Here is a 22,425-nt window from a genome sequence, read left to right on the forward strand (position 1 = left end):
TTGAATTTTATGGATATTTTAGAGACAGATTCGGTGTGTCTGTGTTCCTCAGGGAGTTCTCTGTGAAGTTCTGTATCTCCACAGTCTGTGCATATATTTTATGCTTGAGGTAGACTCTAGTCCTTAGCATATGGTAGCAATATTATTTTGGGTTTTGTAATGTGGCCATTGGTAAACAATCCTCCTCATCTGCTGTGGTTGCTCTAACAAAGAAGGAAGTGAGCTGCTGTTGATTTTGCTGGTTGGATTTTTAAATCAGTATGGTCTGTCTGAAATTTGAATTAATTGTGCTGCTTGTTGGGGGGGAAATCCATCCTGTAAAGCACTCCAGGAATTTTTCTGTCCACCTAGTTACATAAATCTGTTTATAAATATTCCTAATAACTGTCAGCAGCAGTGAGAGAGAATAATTTTCAACTCCATTCCTGGGGAAAAATGGCTGCTTTGAAGAAACTTGTTTCCTAATAGCTTTTATGTAGATGTCATATTGCGTGGGCTGGGAGGGTAAAAGGTAATATAAAAATTACAGAGATAGCCTATAAAATCTGAGATTGAAAGATAGTGTTGCTGATAATCATTTTTAAATGCTAAGCTTTTGTAAGAATTACTAAACCTGCTCTTTGATAAAAAAATGGAACAGAGGAAGTTGTTTTAAATGGAGGTTGTCAAAACCATTTTAAACATGCTCTTTTTTGCTAAGTAATTCTAATTCTATCATTCATGTTAACACTCTCTGAACACTCGCTATGAGGTCTTATCTTCAGAAACCCAGCTGCTCTTCCAGCTCATAACCTAACAGTTTATGGCTTAATAGTTGCTTTTTGCTTTATTCCCTCACTCAGTCCTAGCCCTTGAAGAAGCCAATTTAAAGAATCGAGCCTAATTATTCTCCACTAAATGGAAATGCCTCCTGTAGGCTTAAAGCTGCTCTTGTTCACTTTTTCTACTGTAGCAATAATGATGAATTCTCTTTACTTGCTCCCCAAATATTTTTTCCTTCATCTGTCACATTCTTGCAGGGTTCTTTTTTCCCTCCCCAGCATCCAGTTTATTTTTAGCAATCTTTTCTGATAAAGTTTTTCGAGCAAACATGGATCTGATAATACTCAGGCATCTTCAGAGCTTATGGACAAAGTTGTTGCAGCTTTCCAAAGTCATACTGAAGCCCACTGGCTTTTCCTGATTTTATTTTACTGTATTCTCCAGTTTCCCTAGGAGAAATGCCTCCTCTGTTCTTCAGGCATTGTTTTTTTCCCCTCTATGATCATCAGTCTTCATTTCAGACACGTATTTTTCTCTCATAATTTCCCCCTTATTTTTTACTCAGAGAAAAGCAGTTGGAGTTCATCCATATAAATGAACAAATAAATAAATACAATGTTCTGTGGTCACAGACTTAGCAGTGTAGTGAGATTTTTGGCATTGCAGTGAGACTGATTTAAATCACTATGCAGCAGAACATGTCTTAAAGAATGAATTTGTTCATTGTCTCATATTTGTATTTAATTTCCTATGGAAAAGGCAATTCATATTGTTATGTAAACAATGTCTTGATTAGCCTCTAAATAAAGGCTGTGTATCAATTTTAGTATTGTTTCTTGCTCATAAAGTGAATAAACTATACAAGCTATTAAGCAATTAGATAAATTAACATGATGCATTGAGCTTTTTAATGTTTGTGTCTTCTACTTGTGGAAAACAGGCAGTAGCAGCCCTTGTTTACTCTATGGCCATGAATTGTGTCAAGCTGGTTTTAAATGGAAATGGAAACATAATTAAAGTATGGGCACCAATATTTAAAACAGCTTCTTACTATTTTAAGCTACTAGATGCATGAAAGAAAATATGTATGATGTACAAAATATATTTCAGCTAGGGAGCATCATTTGTTGTTAATAAATGGAGTTGACTTTCTGTAGTCACTGTGTCATTCTGAATTTTGCAAGCAAAGGGTTTCAGCCTCACATATCTGTGTCTTGAATCATACACCATAGAGAAAAGGTTCTCTTTCAAAACTGGAGGAACTAAGTTTGGAATGGACTAAAACCGAACCAACCTCAAGTGAGGTGTCCCTTCTGTACCTGCAGAAGAGTTTACAGCAATGGAAAGCTATTTATTGTTTCAGTTCTGGTTGCTTCACCAATTGGAACAATGGTGTCACAGCTGCAAAGAAGCAGAAGCAAAAGAACCCAATACAATGGTAGTATTTTCATGTGAAATTGAAGGAATGATAGAATGATAGTGTTGGGTGATAGGTTGGACTCGATGAACTCAAAGGTCTTTTCCAACCTGGTTAATTCTGCATTCTGTAACTAAGGAGCATGGCCTCTGATAGCCCCTGTGACAATTTCAGGGTTCAAAGTTAAAAGAAAACCGAATGAAAGCACAAAATGAATTTAGAGCTATGCTGAGTTTCATTCTTTTTCTGTGTTGTGACTTTGACATTAATGGTTTTCATGTTGAGCAACATCAGCTAGTGGTGCCTAACCTCTCCAGGATGAACTTGACTACCAAAACAGGGGAGGCTCATGGGTAATGTCCCAGAGCAGAGCAATGCAAATCAGAATTTCCCCTTTGCACAGGAAGGTAACAGGAGTTGCAGTCATCCTGGAGATCAGGAAAAGGTTTTTCATGACAGGTCATGTTCTTGTACCTCTCTTAGGAGGGACAGTGGAGTATCAAACAGTTTCCATTCTTTAGGTGTTTTAAAATGTGTTCTGTTCTCTTTTCCTTAGCTCTAAGGTTTGTGTGCTCACGCTATTTGTGTGGGCTTTTCCTTCAGCTGTTTGACTCTCAGACTTTGCCAGAAAAACAGTAAAAAATTCTCTTTGAAAGGAAAGACAAAAGCTGGGTAATTTGAAATGTCAGGGTTTTGTTTTGGTGTAGGTGTTCTTCATCTCAGGAGCTTTGCTATTGCAGTGATTTAGATTATCTAAACCAACTATTGTTTGTTTGCTGCTGACACTGCCGCTTCTTGAAGTTGTCTTTTTTGATAGTAAGCTTTGCTCATCATGTGGAGGAGATTGATCCAAACCAAGTGATGCTGTAAACTCAGACCTTGTTTTGTGTTGCAGCTCCTTTATGTATTTTGACAAATTCTTCAAGTATAAGGGGGGGGAAAAAGTGGCAAACACCAGTTATAAATCTTGTGACAAACAAGGATTTGCCTTACCTGCTTATGAAAATTTTTAATCTAATGTGAAAATTGTCTTGCCAGAATGCCAATGCCATAAAACAGAATGAAGTGTCCATTGGTGAGGTATTAATTGTTCGTTCTGTCAGTGTGAAAACAAATGCTTAATATCACACACATCTTTCAGTGGCCATTAATTACTGGAAATGAAATTGTCTCTAGTCTGTCTTTTTGTCTTGCAAACACAAAAAATCCTTGCAGTAGGATGCTGGTGCCATAGTTGAGTTGATTAGATGGCCTTGGGTGATAGGTTGGATTCAATGATCTCAAAGGTCTTTTCCAACTTGGTTAATTCTATTCTATTCTATTCTATTCTATTCTATTCTATTCTATTCTATTCTATTCTATTCTGTTCTGTTCTGTTCTGTTCTGTTCTGTTCTGTTCTGTCCTGGTTAATTCTATTCTATTCTGTTCTGTTCTAGTCTAGTCTAGTCTATTTCTATTTCTATTTATTTCTATTTCTATCTATTTCTATTTCTATTTCTATTTCTATTTCTATTTCTATTTCTATTTCTATTTCTATTTCTATTTCTATTTCTATTTCTATTTCTATTTCTATTTCTATTTCTATTTTATTCTAATTCTGTTCTAATATTTCTTCTACAAAACGCTGCTGAAGGAAAGGGAGTTAGAATGCTGCTTCATGCCTGCTCATCCTGCTGAAGGATGAGAGGAGAAAACCGTAGGCAAACTGAAACATGGGACTAAGCCAAATTCTGTCACATGTCGGTGCAGGTTTCAGTGTCTTCAAACTATCCTGGTAGGTGTGCAAAGTGTGGCAAAGCTTGGGAAACCACACCCAGGTGCAGAGCACTGTAAAGAAGTTATGTCGACACACAAACCAGCTCTGAGCAGCGCTGGGAAACAGACTTGAACTGAGCTAGCAGAGGAGAATAGGGGAAAAAAGCTGCCTAATTTCTGGATCCATGCTAATGCTGTTTTAGCTGGGCTGACTTAGGACACTCAGTAATGCAAGGCATTAAGAGTGGAAAGGTTTTTACGGCCCTTTTAGTCAAGCTCGCCAACTACCAAGACTAATTGGGTCCTCCAGCTGTTTTCACAGCTTTCATATCTGTTTAATAAAGCTGAGGGTTTTAAACAATTTTATTATATTTCCTTTTATTTCCAAGCTTTTAATTTTTATTCTGTGTCTCCCAGAACATGTGTTCAAGATGCTGTTCAGTGCAAGTACTGTAGTATTTGTTCATTAAAACATGTAATATTTAGAAGGTTGACAAATAGCAGTGTGTGTTGCCTGAAACCCCAGCTCCTTTTTGCAGGCTATTCCAGTCTACTCATTAAACAGGAAAATGTGTATTCTTAGCTTTACCAAGGAGTGCTTATAAAGTAGATGAGGCTGGCTCCTAAAAAGCCATTACAATCTGCCATGAAGTTACATATTTATTAATATTTCTGGAACACAGGGTCAGCAGTGCCTCTTGTATAAATACACATTTAGACACATAATAATCCATTAAAAATGTCTTGACGAGGAAGATAATTTTTGCCTAGCCTGTGTGTGAAAACCATAGTTCAATTATCTTATTAAGGGAGTGGAACATCTCCGTTATGAGGAAAGGCTGAGGGAGCTGAATCTCTTTAGCTTGGAGAACAGGAGCCTGAAGGGTGACCTCATTCATGTTTATAAAGATGTGAAGGGTGAGTAGTGCGAGGATGGAGCCAGGCTCTGCTCAGTGGTGTCCAATGATAGGACAAGGGGCAACAGGTGTGAGCTGGATCAGAGAGGTTCCACATGAACATAAGGAAAAACCTTTTCAGCGTGAGGGTGACAGAGCAGTAGAACAGGCTGCCCACAGAGGTGGTGGAGTCTCCTTCTCTGGAGACTTTCAAAACCCACCTGGACACATTCCTGTGTGACCTGCCCTAGGTGATCCTGCTCTGGCAGGGGGGTTGGACTGGATGATCTGTCATGGTCCCTTCCAACCCCTAACATTCTGTGTGATTTGAGTTCCCTTTTAGTTCCTGAAAGACAAATATGCAAGGCTTCCAGAACTAGATAGAGAAGGTGTGATGAGCTATTTATGAAGCAGTGGATTCATTTAGAATATGGCCAGATTTTCATCTCACCTGGACCTCAAGATTACTTGAATTTCTTAGGATTTCTTTCAGCTGTGTTCCAGGCACTTGCCTTTTTGTTTTTCTTCCTTTTGAACCCCTTGTCCTCAGTCCTTTGCAAGACATAGGGAAGATAACCTCCACAACAACATTCTGATTATTTATTTCTCTTTTCCAAAGTTTGCCCAAAGCAGACATCTGAAGAAATGTCTTCCAACCGTGATTCAAGCCTTACTAACGCCCCGGTGCAAAGCAAGCTAGTCTCTTCCTTCCAGCAGCACACAAAGAAAGCACTTAAGCAGGTAAGCTCATATTGACTGCTAATCAATTGGCTTCCCTTCAGCATGTGTATCAGTCTCACAGAAATAAGATCTCAGCAGAATTTTGAGGTGTTTCTGAGGATTTTTAGTGCTTTGTTTAGTGGTGTGATGCTGGGTGGCTTGCTTCCTGGTATTTCTTTTACTGATGGTGCAGTCCTGCTATTTATTGTTTGATGGTTTTTAAAGTGCTTTTCAAGTAAGCAGAATTGTTTCTATTATCACATCCCTGCTTTCCCACTGTAAGCATTTGTGTTGGAATTTTTGTGTGAGGCTTGAAATAAATAAAAAAGGTTTTTTGAAAGAAGTTCTGCAGCTAGATAAGAATTTGGGTCTACTTGCTGTTCACTTTTCCTTTATGGTCTGTTAAGTATTTTTTCATTCATCCTGTATTTGACACTACAGTGCATAAAAGCGAGGTAGTTTTTGGTCTTTGCATTATTTATGATTTGGATGACTTAGGCTGCATGATAAGTAGTAAAGCTTGGCAAAAGGAGCTGGTTATGGAAAGTCAGATATTAACTGGAAGCATAACAGTGTGAAAATTATTTTCCAACAGTGCCAAATGAGTTGAGTTTGCAGCCAGGCAAAAGAAAAGCAAAGCTAAACAATTATCATCATAAGTTTTGGGAAATGATCAGTCTCTCTTCTCAGTGTTGGGTTTGTAGGAATTGTTTTAGTCTTGTAGAGACTACAAACAATGGAACACAACTTTTCTGAAGTGCTAACATGATGAGATTATGTTGGTTTATTTTTTTTCCCTCAATACTGTCCTCTTAGTTATGGTTAATGGAGGTCTAGGATTTCATGGGGTAGTTCATTGCCAAGCTGTTCATTTAGGCTGGAGTTGAGCAAAGCCTATCCACATCTCTTCAAAACACTGAAGCATTAGTGCTTAGTTTTTCATGTGGTTTGATTTTAAATCCATTAAAATTAATAGGCCTTTATAATTCACATGAAGTTACCTCGTGCTTAGAAGCTTTGAGGACTGGAAACAATGGTTAGGACAACGGTCAGGATCACACTTCTGTGTGGTCAGGAAAGTTGAGCTCACTGTGTGGACAGCTGTGAAAAAGACACTTTGGGGAAACTTCTATACAAATCTCTTGTGAACACTCAAACATTCTTATGGGCAAAGGGAAAGAAGGAGGGCAAAAAAAAAGAGCAAAACCACAAATGTTTGAACTTCTGTTACTGTTTAAACTCTACCATTTGTCACTTAGCAGATGAATAGCACTGAGAATAATTTTTCAAAGGGCAAACTAATCAGAATAGCTTAATTAATATAAAAGGTCATAACATTGATGGAAATCTTCTAAAACCATTCCCTAAGGCAGTAGGGCTAGAGCAACATCAGAAAGTTAAGTAATCAATAAAAAGAAATTGGTTTTAATTAAATTGATGGTAATTAGATCCTGTACTTCAGCATATGAGAGTGTTATTACAGCTATTAGTAAAGGGTTTGCTCTGTGTATGGTATTAGACAAACAGACATTTGTATTGTGGAGGAGCAGAGGGTTTTGCTTTGTCTCCTATAAAGTTTCAGGTGCTGGCTGCTGCCTTCTGCAGACTGCAGATTGGATGAAATTTGATATTTTAGCAGAGGGGAATCAACAGTGATTTCCTTTATAAAATTGCTGTGGAAATTCATGCTTTTACTCTCCAATCTTTCTGTTGCTTTTATGAACACTTCTATTGCTTTTATGAACACTTAATGCCTCAATTGTGCACAAAGAACCTGTAGTACCTTTGAATACACTAGAAGCTTTAGGCAGCTGTATGCAACACTCCTCCAACTGATACTAGTTTACTGGTTCCACGCTGAAGTAACTGAGCCAACAGAGATGAGCCATCATTATGCTCTCAGCAAGTGCTTCCACTATATAAACATATATATACTCTCTCTATATATTGTGATGGGGTCTTTCCTAGCTGGTTTTTTTTCTATTAGTATACAGCCTTCCCACAATGAAAGCCTACAAGATACTTCCAAACAGTTTCCTACTCAATGTATTTAAAAGCAGTGAGTTCTCCACATCAACCTGTGATCTTGTGCTAATTTGTTTGCTAATCCATTAAAATGAGAAGCAAGTTGATAATGTGCAGTACTGCTTGAAGATCTGAGTTGGAAGAGTTTTTCTTCTCCACTGTGTATATAATTATTAACCACTCTAGTCACATGTGATTCTCTGTAAAGTATTATATGCTGGATTTACATATGATTTGGTTTTCAGTGAATTCTGGAGGTATATTCTGGGTTTAGATTGCAAAGAGCAATCTCACATTCCTGCATTTTAAGAGGTTCTCATGAATCAAATTAGTCACAACACTGCATTTCTTGAGCTATGGTAGGGGCTTGGAGGAATGGACATTTTCTGAGCCCTGGCTCTTGGTCTTGATTTCTCTCAGGCATCAGTGAATCTGGGGTGTTTTGCAGAGGCTAAGGAGGTTTGCAATTGCACTGGACTCCCACAAGCTCTGTGTCTCAGGTCAAACCTTATCTCCTCACCTTTCAAAGGCTGGGCTGCCATTTTAGTCTGGAAACCTTCTCGTTTCACCACCTTCCAGAGTGTCCTTGCTGGGAGCAAGGTTCTGAGTGTCTTACCACCGAGTGTGTTTCATGCTTCTTTGTCCTTTTTGAGGGAGTTGCGGTTTTGCTCTTGTGCAGTATCCGAGTGTAATGTCCAACCACATAGCTCCATTCATCAGGCTTTAGACAAAAGTGTCTGTGGTGTAGAGCTGCCTCTTCTGTTTGGCTCTCTAAAGGCAGATTTCACAGGTTTCTGTTTCCTTTTTGCTGTTGGAAGTGCTGGGATACATGTGCCCAGCTGTTGCTGATCTAGTACCTTTGAAAAGAAGGTTTGTGGCATGCTGTCACACGCTGCTTTCCTATCAGTTCTGATCAGTTCCATACTGATTTACCTCATTGTCACACTCAAGAGTTTTGGCATGCAGACCCATGTAAGGACCTCTTCCTGGGAAAGTGCTGAACTACATCTGCATCTGCTAGCAGTGGTACATGCTCACACTACTGTGTGAATTATTCTTGTTCTGGACAAGGCTAACTCAAGTACGGATATCAAGTCATGGCGTAGTATCTACCATGCTGCCCTCTGGTCCAGTTTCTGTTGCACTGACTTGAGGTGATACTTTCTGCAAGCCTTCGCTGTGTACAGATTTGTCTGTATCTGTCAAGATGTTCTTGGAACGTTTCTCAGAAGAAGCAAATCATACCTGCAGACTGGCCTCACGTAGGTAACACTGAGCATGCGTGAATACCCAGGACACTGAGGTGGTATTAGTGTCTATTGGACTCTGATAGCCAACTATGAGAGCACCTTGTCCCTCAGTGTGCCAGTTGTTTCCTGGGGCAGTACCAAGAGAGGATAAAGAACTTGAAGATGCACTATAACGGTATCTGGGATGATAGTAGACCTCCCAGATGTGGAAGAAAATCCTGCCTCACTTTGGCACTTTGGAATCAGCACCAAGAAGGGTACCCATAAGTTTTCTCTTGGGAGAAGAGAAGGATACTCCATTCAGACTCAGGATCTGAATACAGACCAGGACATGTCTGAGACTGTGCTGGGCATCCAGATCTCTTTGTAGAGACAGAAACTCCAGAGACAGCAGCCAAGTGGGTTTGGGAGGAGAGAAGCTCAGGAAATAAGGGAATCTACACAAGGTATGTTACTGACATGGTTTATTTTGTTTTTCTTAACTTTGGGCTTTGTCTGCATGCTTGGTGGCTGGGTTCATATGTGTGCCACTACTTTATTCATGAAGTGGGTAGATGCAGTTTTTTATGGAGAAGGAAGGCACCCATCTTGTAGCAGAAGTGGCAACTCCACTTCCCTCTTTTCCTGGTGGATGCTGTCAGGCCCCAAGCAGTAACAGAGCTATGGGGAGGTCATGGTTTGGCTCATGTATTGCTTCTGACTTACAGGATGTTAGACCTGTACAGCTCCAAATAACCTGTCAGACTGACTTTTCTAGCAAACCTGTAATCATTACTATTGGAAACCAACCTACAAGCAACAAAATTTCCAAGCAGAATGGTGAACAGTGTAATTTAGCCCTGTTTTACCCAAATTCACAGGACAAGTTAATCAAGGTTTCTTTGGGGTTTTGTTATGGTGTGTGTTTGTTTTTAATTTACTTTTTCATGGACACAGGTGTCCAAGTGCCTAGGTAGGCACTGAAGGTAGAATCCTGAGCTCCCTTGATGCTGGTGTGGATTTGCTTTCCTCTCTTCAGCTCAGTCACGCTGCTTACCTTGCTTTGAGAGAAGAACAAGAGCAAACTCACCAGTCTTGCTCCCTCCACACTCATTCTGTTAGGACTTCTTTCCTCAGCTACAGCCAGATGCAGGTTTTCTTGAAGCATTTTGCTTCTGTAGAAAGTAATCCAGTATGAATCTGTCTGTGGTGTCTGTCCTTTGACTCACTGAGCAACTACTTACATGTTCTGATACAAGCCTGATATATTTGCCTGCCTTCCTTCCCTTCCTTGCCCCCAAAGAAACAGAGGCAACAGAGGAGATCATTATGGCTGTGTCCTTATCACTTAGAATTTGAGCAGAGGGTGTCTTCCTGAAGGGCTCTGAAAATCCACTGAGAACTGAGAGGTGTTTTTTGTACTGAACACCTCAATATAGTGAGAGTTTGCTGGAATTTCTCAGTGTCTCTGTTAACCACTTTCCTATGTTTCATTTCAGGTGCTACGAATTTACCAAGGCCACAGCTGGAGAATTCTGGCTCGCTAGCTGAAGCATTTGATCAGATGTCTGGCAACATGAGAGATGATTCTTGACAAATTTTCCTGTCAACAAATGGAAAGCAAGGAAAACATGTTGCTTTTTGACTTCTAGAGAGACATGGGAAGGGACAGTGGAATTTACAAAATGCATTCAGGAAAATGGAAGTTTGAAGATGATAAACTAAACTGATTTTCTGATTGCCAAGACAAGTCTAGGGAAGAGGACAGAGAAACTATGGCAGGGAGACTGCGTAATGGGGAAAAGAAGCTGGAAGAGCAAGAGTTCCAGCAGGAGCTCTGCAGGGAGTACATGCATTGCCCGAAGGCAGGCTGCACGGTATGTCCCTCTAAAGGTCCCTATGCATGGGCAGCATGTACCAGCTGCTCAACACAGTGCTTTGGTAAGACACAACACAATGTTTATGGGACTTTCTTCTCATCCCTGTGGTCCTCAGCCCTTACTTGTGATGGAAAGAGTGGGACAGGAATCCACCCAATCCCTGTGTTCTTTTTTTTGCACTGCTTTTTAATAACTGCCTCCTAGTTGCTGGGGCATTCTGCTTGTTTGGTTTTCCTCTGGGTTGTTTGCATAGCATGCTGTTTTTGCAGTTCTCCTGCATGTTTGGTTTCAATAAATGTATTTTCCAGAATTTCTTACTCAGAAGAATTTTAAAGCAACTTGAGAACAGTACCATTCTGAAGTGTAGCTGCCTCTCTACCTCACTGTAGGGTAGTGTCCCTCACTTAAAATATGTCCTGTCATGATCATTACCTTTGGTTAAATCTACCACTGCCACATGCTGGAATCTTCTTCCTGTCCTGTAGATGCAGTTGCTTGTCCCAAGTCTCAGACAACCAAGCTGACAGGCTGGAGAGGTGGGCACAAGCCAACCTCATGAAGTTCAATATGAGCAAGTGCAGGGTCCTGCATCTGGGTCGAGGCAATCCCAGGCACAAATACAGGCTGGGCAGTGACTGGCTGGAAAGCAGCCCTGAGGAGAGAGACTTGGGGGTGCTGGTGGACAAAAAGCTCAACATAAGCTCTCAGTGTGCACTTGCAGCCCGCAAAGCCAATCAGATCCTGGGCTGTATCAGGAGAAGTGTGGCCAGCAGGTCGAGGGAAGTGATCCTCCCCCTCTACTCAGCCCTGGTGAGACCCCACCTGGAGTACTGCCTCCAGTTCTGGAGCCCCTATTACATGAGGGATGTGGAGGTGCTGGAACATGTCCAGAGAAGGGCCACAAGGATGATCAGAGGGCTGGAGCACCTCTCCTGTGAGGACAGACTGAAGGAGTTGGGGCTGTTCAGTATGGAGAAGAGAAGGCTCCGAGGTGACCTCATTGTGGCCTTCCAGTATCTGAAGGGGGCTACAGGAAGGCTGGGGAAGGATTTCTCAGGATCTCAGGTAGTGATAGGACTAGGGGGAATGGAATGAAGCTGGAGGTGGGGAGATTCAGGCTGGATGTGAGGAGGAGGTTCTTCACCATGAAAGTGGTGAAGCCCTGGAATGGGTTGTCCAGGGAGGTAGTCGAGGCCCCGTCCCTGGGGGTGTTTAAGACCAGGCTGGATGAGGCTCTGGCCAGGCTGATCTAGTGTGGGGTGTCCCTGCCCATGGCAGGGGGGTTGGAACTAGATGATCCTTGTGGTCCCTTCCAACCCTGAATGAAACTATGAAACTATGATAGTGGGATAGTTCTAAGCATTGCAGGTGTCTGATAATAGTCTTCTTTAAGTAACCAGGGGAGCTATTTAAGATGGCTTGGTCATCACTGCTGTATTAATGACATATATCAGCACAGGGGATGGGAGTCCCAGTCACATCTTTTTCAGTGATGTTACAGGGTTTTTCCATGTAGCAGCAGTGGGTGTCTAAGTAATCTTCCTCTGGGCCTTCTGGAGAGAACATTTTTTGATGTGAATAGTTTGCAATATGGAATCTTACCCAGATGAAAATGAATCGTGCCATGATTTTGAAATGCTTCCTAGAAATGGTTGACCTTTTCAGGGAAAGATAGGAGTTGGAATGGTTCACAACCCTTCCGAGCTCTGGGAAGCCTCCTACAAAATGCTGACAAGCAGTTATCTACAGCTGCTGTTCCAGGAGCTGTCGGGTATGTCCTCAGAAGGTTCAGGGTGTGTTGGCATGTGGCAGAACCCAGGCTGAAAGAGGATGCCTGGCAGAAAGGCATTGCAGTGTAACTGCTGAGAGAGGTGCAATGCAAATTGGTGCACCTGTTTCTCTGAGGGCCAGCAGGACAAGATTAGGTTTTTTATCTGGAGAGTGGCAGCCTAGCCCTGAAGCCCCTCCTGTGTGCTTTGAACCCTGCACAGAGCACGCCTGAAAATTTGACCTAACAGAAAATGTTGATTACTGGTTTCAGATTTTAGTTCGCTTCGAAACTGCTTTCTACTGTTTCCTTACCTATACATGCCTTGTTGTGTCAAGAAACAGATTTCCCCATGAAGCACTTCTCAGCTGATAGATAACAGTGATTTAATTCCACACCAACAATTTGGAAAGAAACCAGAACAACACTCTTTGCAAAAAAAAGAAGTGTCACTGAGTTGCTGCATCTGCCATCATCGTTCCCATTCACATGCAAGTCAGAACAGACTTTGAACACATCCCACAGGGTTTTGTCCTTCCCTTGTTTCTGTGGTTGGGAAAGCAATGAAAATCTTCACTTTGCAGTCTGGTATGGTCTGCAGCAACTGTAACTGTGAATGCGTTGTTGTGATCCTGTAGAGGAGAGTGCTGGCTTGCAGGTGCACAGGCATGCACACAGAGAAACACACCTCTCTGGCTTTGCACCACGAGCATCCAAGAACTTGAGTTCAGTGTTGGTCAACATACAGATAAATGTTGAGTTGTTAATATAGACTGGAGTTGTGCAGAAAGATCCTGACCACTGCTGGGACCTAAAGAACAAACACACAGCAAGAAATTACTGTTGTTCCAAATACAGATGTAAATGTCACAGAAAGGGAGGATGGCATGGGACAAGAATAGGCAAGAATATATTGGAGAAGTTACTAGCAGAGTTTGTCTCCAAACCTCCAGCCTGGGGTTCTACCACCACACTTCATCTCCAAATGACGATTGTGTACACTTGGCACCAACGCTTTTACTTTTGGGGTACAGATCTGGGTAGAAGTAAATTACTCTGGAAAGGGCAGTTTGTGTTTTGCAGCTGTTTCCATAAGACATCCATATTATTGTGTTAATCTTATGTTTGCATGCTTATAACCAAGTACTTTTATTGTATGTTGAACACAAGAAGTAGTGGCAGCCTGGAAACCATTATGTGTTTGCACTTCATGATTTGTGGTGCTTACTGTTTAATTTTAACAGCTCTGTGCATCCGTGGAGCAGGTTGCCACTGAGAAATTCTAGTTTGGACATGAGGATTAAAGGCAATTTTAATTTTCCTGACAAAATGAGGATGAGAGAGAGGACAAAGACTGCATTTTATGGTGGTGTTAAGTGAGCCAGTGACAAGCTATAAATGTGTTTCATCCTGGCCAGTTTGGGATCCGTGACCATGATGTAGAGCTGGTATTTACTTTGTGCGATAGACTTCCCTCAGCGTATCATGGCTTGTGTTTTTCACATGGCAGAGTGGAAGAATTCCATAGCTTTACATTTCTGATCCATAATGTGTGAAATTTCAAAGGTTATGTTTCATGATATGAGTTTCCAGACTTGACATTTATAGAACAAATAGAAATCTGGGATGATGTTGCTTAATGCAGCCAAGTGTTACATATCTTTGTTGTTAATCACTTAATTTTTAACATTCTCAGCATGTCACGCATTCAAGCTCAAATGAAAGTTGTTTTCTGCATTATTGGTTTATCTCTATGCTTTGGGTTTTTTGCATTCTGAGTTGAAAAGATGTGAGAATGAAAAACCCTCAGAAAATATCCTGACCAGGAGTAAAATCAGACCTTGGAGCTTGACATTCTGCTTCTGGTGCTCTTTTGGGGATGTTCGTTACCCCTCTGTCCTTTTAATGTGCCTTGTTCCCCCTCTGTCCTTTTAATGTGCCTTGTTCCCCCTCTGTCCTTTTAATGTGCCTTGTTCCCCCTCTGTCCTTTTAATTTGCCTTGTTCCCCCTCTGTCCTTTTAATTTGCCTTGTTACCCCTCTGTCCTTTTAATGTGCCTTGTTACCCCTCTGTCCTTTTAATGTGCCTTGTTACCCCTCTGTCCTTTTAATTTGCCTTGCTACCCCTCTGTCCTTTTAGTTTGCATTGTTACCCCTCTGTCCTTTTAGTTTGCATTGTTACCCCTCTGTCCTTTTAATTTGCCTTGTTACCCCTCTGTCCTTTTAGTTTGCCTTGTTACCCCTCTGTCCTTTTAGTTTGCCTTGTTACCCCTCTGTCCTTTTAATGTGCCTTGTTACCCCTCTGTCCTTTTAATTTGCCTTGTTATCCCTCTGTCCTTTTAATTTGCATTGTTACCCCTCTGTCCTTTTAGTTTGCATTGTTACCCCTCTGTCCTTTTAATTTGCCTTGTTACCCCTCTGTCCTTTTAATTTGCCTTGTTACCCCTCTGTCCTTTTAATTTCTATTGCTTCCTTTCATTCCCACTTCACATATGACTGACTTAGTCTTTACTGAAGAGACTCAACCACGCAGTCGCCAGTGGAGAAGTCTTTACTGTGTTAAGATCAACTAAATGTGAAATGATTCTTCTTGAGAACAGATCATGGCATTCATGGAACCTCACCACAATGCTGTCCTCCAGCAGAGCCATAAACTCCCTGAAAATAAGAAGGGGACTTGCCCTTGTCACCTCTACACAAAAAGCTGTTTGGAATGAGAAAATCACTGTTCATCACAGAGTGTTTCCCCCATGCCATTTATCTTCAGCACTTGTGTTTTCTTAATGCTCATCTTTTTATGCTGGTTTGGTGTCTTCAGAAGAGAATGGACTGGTAGGTTATTAAAGCTGGCACTAAAAATAATGTCATTAAACAAATGAGTGATGCCAGGCCCTGCGTAACGACCGCAGCAGTGTTGTTCAACAGATGGCCACAGGTTCGTTTTTATGAATGAGAATATTGGGAATTCTCCATGCTCATTATGTGTGAGAGATTCACAGATGTACTTTGCAAATCTGCTCGTGAAAGGCCGGATGTAAGTGCTGTCATTTGGTGGTGGTTGTAGGAGAGCTTTTAATGTTTTCACTCGCAGACCACGTGAACTTCCATTTTCTTGCCTCCTTTATTTCTGTGCTGCACAGGCAGGACAGCAGTGGTGTTTTACAGGATGCTTCAGCAGTGATCAGGTCGAGGAGTTCACAGCTTGCAGCTTTCTTAATTCAAGCGTTTAGCACACGGTGATTGAATACATTTGAAACGTAAACACAGTCTCATTAAAGACAAATACACTCTATCTAAGCTACCATGTGTGCTAGATGTGTTTCTCTCTTCCTTGCCATGGTAAAAATGACACCTCTTCATCTGGTAGAATCATCCATAGGAAGTCCAGCTAGGAGGTTTTGTGTCTCTGAATATGGATGGGGTGCTTAAAGCTGTGTCAGTAAAAGATGCTAATGCAGTTTGTGTTAGTTACTGTTTCTGTGTCTACAATGAGATTTGGAACCCTTTTTATTTGGAATAAACTATAAAATTTCTCATGTTCTTCAGTGCTAGTTACAGATTTGACTCATCTGCTTTGTGTTTATTCCCGTGACCAGAAGAGCCAAATGAGAGATTTATTTGATCATGGTGACTAGGAAAGCACGGAATTAGCTTGGTGCACTAAAAGCTCAATATAGTAAAGTGTTTAGTGTATGTTTCACTTTGAGTAATCCCATTGACTTCCCAGCTAAGTAAAATTAATCTTGGGATACCAGATTCTTGTCTTACCCTACCCTAGTCTTGTATCCTAAAATTAATATCCCTCAGGCTAAGTGTAGAGAAGTTATTTATTTGTCCTCAGCAGAGACTGCACCGAGTGTCCTTGGTTTACACTTAACTCCTTCTGGTGTTTGGCTTAACAAGTAACCTCTGCTGGGTTGCTTCTGGTGTTGTCTTGCAAAATTTCAGACCCTGCAGCTTTTAATTCAGAGGATCATTTAAAACAAAATTGTTGTGATTAATTGGGAATAATATGTCCCACTAAAGAGGATGACAGAGTAAAATCTCAGCCATCCTTCAAAACAAATGTTAGATTATTTACTTGATGCTTTTGTACCCTCCTCCCCTGCCTCATGTTTTCCCTTTGACAAATGAAAACCTAGAGGGCCACAGGGGACTTGATTCTGTATTCTCCAGACACAGCATAATTCATTGTCACTTTGTGTTTGAACTTTGACTTAGATTTTGATGTCCACATGCTTTAATTTTTTTTCCCAGTTCTACAACTTGTCTTTGAGGTGTGTCCACATGTGTATAGCTTTAAGGTCAGCTTGAGTTACCCCATACAGACTGGTTTCCAACCTTAACCACGGGCCCTGCATGGTGATCAGTGCCTTGCATTGCAAAACTGGAGGATATGGGAGGGACTGGCAGGGAAAAAAAATAATGTTAGGAGAATAGAGACCCTGAAAAGCAAATGTGTGTCAAGGAAAGTGGTGTCTTTAAGGTTTATGCTTGATCCTCACATGCTGAGATGCTTAGCTTGTACCTGAGAAATCAGTTGTGCCTGCAAGTAAGTAGTCTGGTTTCAACATTTGCCTGCTCCCTGCATGAGAGCTCCCTGCTCTCATGGTTCGGAGTGTCTGGGGAGTGTTGGGATGAGCTTTACTGTCTGGCATTAGCCCTCCGTGAGCATGGGGTTGCCTGTGCTTCTTGGAAGAGCAAGATCAGTTGCATAAATCTATACTTAAGGTCCACAGTTGCCTGTCTGTAGCACAAAAAAAAGGTAAGTGGTGCTCCTGACAAAGACCTGGTCCGGCTGCCCTCGCTCCAGCAGCACGTGTGTCACCTAAGCTGTGTGAATGCTGGCTACTGGCATTGATGGAGGAGGCACTGCTGCTCACTTGGTCTCATTTGTAGGAACTCAGTCTAAACCTTTGAAAATCAACTGTGAGGTTTTACAGAGAAATCTACCTTTGTCACAGTGGCTGTGTAAGCCATGAAAGTGGTATTTCCTTATGGATGCTGGCAACAAGGCTGTGGTCCCTGCTAGAAGTGGAAATTGTCTTGAGAGGTCAGGAGAAAGCTGGAAAACATGGGGCATTGTTTGGGTTCTTACTCCTTTGTCTAAGGAGAATGATGCTGAGGATGGATATTTCTTTGTGCTGTGGGGCACAGCAGTACAAGATTTGGGTTGTGGCTATATTGATGTGCTGTTAGTGCAGAAGTTGGCTGGTTTTTTTAGGTTGAATTTTAGTGGACTATTTGTTACTGTCTCAGTGGTATTGCTATTAAATAAGGGTCACCTGGTTTGACACTGAGCTTAGCAGGGCTGTGCTCCAAGGGTCCTGTTTGGGATGTGGGGGGGAAAAATTGAGAAATGTTATGCTTTTGGAATTTTCTGTCCACAAGCCTGGCTGTGGTTGCCTAATACCAGTATGAGTTTTCTGTCTGAAAAAAAAATGTGTGAAGCATAGGCTGTTCTTCACGGCTCTCTGCTTGCTTCTTTGGTTCAGTGCAGCTCTGACAAGCTTGCTCTCTTTGTTTGATTGCAAGTGTTCTAATTTGCTTTTTATTGCACAATGCTTATGTGTCTTTTAAGAAGTGTACTACAAAAAGGGTGAATCAATGAAACGGCTTTTGTGTGACTTGGTGTATTTTATGTTGTGTAGTGTGTTCTTTAGGGGAGCAGAGTGATATCAATTTCTCTTTTATTTTCTTTCCCAGAGATTTTTATTTATTTAGCTGTGTGAACATTTTGGGAAGATATTACAGATTAATTGAAGTTACAGACTTAAACCTTATAAAACATCAGTCATTCATACTCATAAACCTCCAGGGATAATTCACATCAAATATGTTCCTTGTTGATATAGTATTACTTTAATAAATCCACCCCTCTCCCCCCTCCAAAGATCATAACACAAATCACAGGAGAGTGAAAAGAGAGTGCACAGCAAGACCAGAGAAAAAGAGACAAGGGGAGAGGAGAGCTCTGTGTTAAGCCCAGCCCATTCTGATTAATTCCAGAATTTTAATGCTTGCAAAGGTATTAATTGGCAAGTGTTCCCTATTTGTGTGTTTTGAGATCCTTTGAATCAGATATCATTCTCCATATAAACCAGCCTGACAGGTATTTGCTCTTTCTAATCTTTAAATATTTGGTATTGCATTATCAACCCTGTATTCGACCCATTTATGAAACACAAAGCACTCCCATTTGTAGAGATTTATTCTTGTATCATTTTCCCCCAGATTTGCCAGAACACCATCATGTTCGTGTTCTGAAGGTTAATGCCCAAAGTCAAGCAGACAGAAGCCAAGTGCTGCAAGGTTTCCAAGATTAGGACTGATTCCCTTCACAAAAATAAATGATTCCTGCCATGTTCAGTGATTTTGTGCAGCACTACTCACGGCTGAGTGAGTGCATCAATACTGTAGTCCTTACATGCTGTACATACTGATGACACTCTGTGTTAACTTGATTGACTGAGCAGTACACTGGCGAGGATGCACCTGCGAGAGATGTGCAGGCATATATATTTTTACTCTGGCTTTGAAACATTTATTTTGCCTTTTTTTTTTGCCTTGGAAGTCTCAGTTTCACATTGCATGGGTTATCATGTTGTGCTGTTAAGGTAGAGCAAACAGTTCCGTGCTTCTTTGTTGTCAAAACTGTACTGGAAAATGATCTGAGGTGCATCTTCTTTCTCTTTATAACCAAAAGCCTGATTTTATGTTTTAAAGGGAAATGACAGAAAGGGGACGAGTGTGAAGTCTGGCAAGTCAGTAGCTATGTAAATGATGCTTATTTTAAGAGGTTCAGTTTAATGGGAGAGAAATGTCTCGTGTAATTCACTTTATGAGCGTTATTTTTTTGTTACAGCTTTTTTTTTTGTGTTTTGTTATCGTTTTTTTGTAGGCTTTAAGACAGCAGCAGAAAAGAAGAAATGGAGTCTCAATGATGGTAAACAAGACTGTTCCTCGTGTTGTTTTGACACCATTAAAGGTGTCTGATGAGCAGTCGGATTCACCTTCAGGTAAATAGCTAAAGGACCGTTTGCAAGCTCAGCTCTAGGCACAGAGCCTTCCTCTGAATCAGCTGGGTAGCATACAGGATTTGGAGCTGCTGAAATAATATTTCCACTTGATGGCTTTGTTTAACGTCTTTATTTCCTTATCAAACCTGGCATCTCGAGGATGGAGATTTTGCTGTAATAAAGAAGTGAAGGCACACAGTAAAATGACAACTGGGGGTAGCAGCAGCTTTAAAGGAATGCAAAGTAACATTTTGTTTGGCTCTGGAACTCTAATGGAGGACCACATGCTGGTATTCAGTGCCATAAAAAGGGGAGGGAGGGGAAAGGGAAGCTTCTCTGTGAATGTGAATTTGTGTCTCAGTTCTGCTTTGCAATACTCAGATCCTTTTGTTAGCTTTTCTTCTTCTGGTACCATGCTTATCACTGCAGCATAACCTTGACCTTTAGTTCTGGTGGTTAAGTTGCTTCGTTTTAAGAGATTTCTGCGTCCATGTTTAACACAAATTGACAATTGTATTTCCAGGCATATCTCTTCTATAAATGTCTCTTCACAAAGAAATGATCTTTTTTAGATTGCTTTACTGCCCTATAACTTGGGGCTAAAATATTTTTAAAGATCTCTCCTGGGCATTATAGGAAAACGTTATTTTTATTAGATCAGTGCACATTTTTATTGACTGCAGTGTTCAGTAAACTTTAGCTTTCAGCACTTAATTGATTTATTGAGCTTTTACTTCCATTTCCTTCAATGATGAGCAATTGTGTTATGACCAGAAAGGTGTATTGCCTTCCAGCAAGTAGATGTCAGGGTGGGTTTTGGTGTTTTTTCTTTTAAATCCTATTTTTGTTTTGTTTACAGTGTAGGGAGTGCTGGGGGGGATTGTTGGTACAAGTGCATCAGTGTCATGTGTGGGGGTTTGTATTTCTTCCTAAGGATCCGAATCTAAAAATGGTGAAGCAGATGGTTCTGATAAAGAGATGAAACATGGGCAAAAGTCTCCAACTGGAAAACAAACAAGCCAGCACTTAAAGAGGTTAAAAAAATCTGGTTTAGGTGAGTAGGAGTAAAATAAATGTCTTATTGTAATGCTGGTGTTCTTCTAAACTCTGTGTTCTCTTTAAAAGTTTGGGGTTTCTGATTTATATGTCCCCTTTTCATACTCAGCAGCTGTCCCTTTCTCAAGGAGGCATCTCTCTTCTGGCTACCTGTGGAAGGTCCACAGGCCAATTTCTTTCTACCCCAGAATGCCGCTTCTTAAAGTGTGGCAGACCTAAGCAACTGCAGCAGAGAGGTCCTTTAGCAATTAGCTTCTGATTGCTGCATTAGGATTTGGGGTGGGGAGTGGTGGAATGGTGGTGTAGCAAATATTATTCTAATATATATTCTATTATTCTAATTCTAATATATTATTCTAATATATATTCTAATGGTGCATTTGCTTGCAGTCTCAAATGCAACTCTTCCCAGAGATAACGGTGTATTTGCTTAGATCCTTGCCCTAGTAGAAGTTAACCACCTTTCCTTCCCATGCCTTATTCCCTGTCCTGTAGAGATTTGGCATCCCAGTTTTGGTGGATTCTCTTTCTTTAGTTGATTTGTTTCTTCATTTAGGTCCTTAATTATTTTTTTGAAGCTACGTCTCTCGAGGTGGCAAATGCAGTTTTCTGGGCTTATTTTCTGTGGTTTTTAAGCGCAATTCATGGACGATGATCTGTAATTAATGAAGAATTTTCTCCGAAGACATGCTAAGAGTAAATTCTCAGTAGCTCCATGTGATAGGCAGATTTTCCTGCTCTGCATGAAATATAATTGGAAATGCTCCCTAAGGAGCAGAAAATGTAGTGTTCACTAAGACTCTTGTCTGGGCTAAAATAAAGTAGAATAATTACATAACTGTTTCTTTATCTTCACAAAGGACTTTTTGTGTTCAGCAGACTGCTGAATCACTTAGAAGAACATTTTCCAATATGGCCATATTGCAAAGTTAGCAAACCAGCTTTTTCTGGTAGCTGGACCATCCTAAAAATGATTTAACGTCTATCTTTGTGGTGATAAGGTTGTTGGTCTTTAGAAGTGATCCAGTCGAGTCTTATTTTCATATGTAAGGATTCTGTAACATAGCTTGAAGGTGATTTACTTCCTCACTACCACAACTTGATTGTTAAATATGCTATTTCCAATTCATGGTGAACTGTTTCCTGCAAGCCGTATTGTATCACAGCCTCCCATGAAGGTGTACTTTGGTTTCATGTATGATCTTGAAGGTCTCTTCCAACCTGGTCTGGTCTATTCCTATTCCTTATTCCGTTCCGTTCCATTCCTTTCTATTTCTTTCCTATTCTATTTCTTTCCTATTCTATTTCTTTTCCATTCCATTCCATTCCATTCCATTCCATTCCATTCCATTCCATTCCATTCCATTCCTTTCCTTTCCTATTTCTTTCCTTTCCTATTCTATTCTATTCTATTCTATTCTATTCTATTCTATTCTATTCTATTCTATTCTATTCTATTCTATTCTATTCTATTCTATTCTATTCTATTCTATCCTATCCTATCCTATCCTATCCTATCCTATCCTATCCTATCCTATTTCTTTCCCATTCCATTCTATTTCTTTCCCATTCCATTCCATTTCTTTCCCATTCCATTCCATTCTTTCCTATTCTTTCCTATTCTTTCCTATTCTATTCTATTCTATTCTATTCTATTCTAGTCTATCCTTCTGCAGATTATTCATTGGTCTCAGGTGGAGAGCCACTTCTGTGTGTTGATCAAATGGCATTGTTCAAAACCAAAACCACTCCTTCAGCATTACTGCTTTGGCTGTGCAGATACATTCAGTTTTAGATGATTTCCTGTGACTTTTGACTTTTCTCTACTCTTAAGACTGAGATACATAATTTGATGTATGCATTCCTCCTCATCCCCAGATGCTGCATCAGTTATTTGCT

The 22,425-nt window shown here is 40.7% G+C and overlaps 1 protein-coding gene across 3 annotated transcripts in view; it reads left to right on the top strand.

Moving 5' to 3' along the window:
* Positions 1 to 22,425, top strand: part of ASXL3 (ASXL transcriptional regulator 3) — a 126,465-nt gene that overhangs the window by 58,123 nt on the left and 45,917 nt on the right. Inside the window, exons 5-7 of one of the 3 annotated variants that reach the window (XM_068158767.1) lie at positions 5,451 to 5,572; positions 19,353 to 19,470; positions 20,405 to 20,524. In XM_068158767.1, coding sequence (XP_068014868.1) covers positions 5,451 to 5,572; positions 19,353 to 19,470; positions 20,405 to 20,524 — 360 coding nt within the window. Of the gene's footprint in view, positions 1 to 5,450; positions 5,573 to 10,357; positions 10,683 to 19,352; positions 19,471 to 20,404; positions 20,525 to 22,425 lie in introns of those variants that run through there. The other 2 variants (XM_068158768.1, XM_068158769.1) reach the window with 2 other exon arrangements.

This window comes from Melanerpes formicivorus, unplaced genomic scaffold (assembly GCF_026170545.1).
Source record: "Melanerpes formicivorus ecotype bairdi unplaced genomic scaffold, bMelFor1.0.p_v2 SCAF_42, whole genome shotgun sequence".
In the NCBI taxonomy this organism is placed as follows: Eukaryota; Metazoa; Chordata; class Aves; order Piciformes; family Picidae; genus Melanerpes; species Melanerpes formicivorus.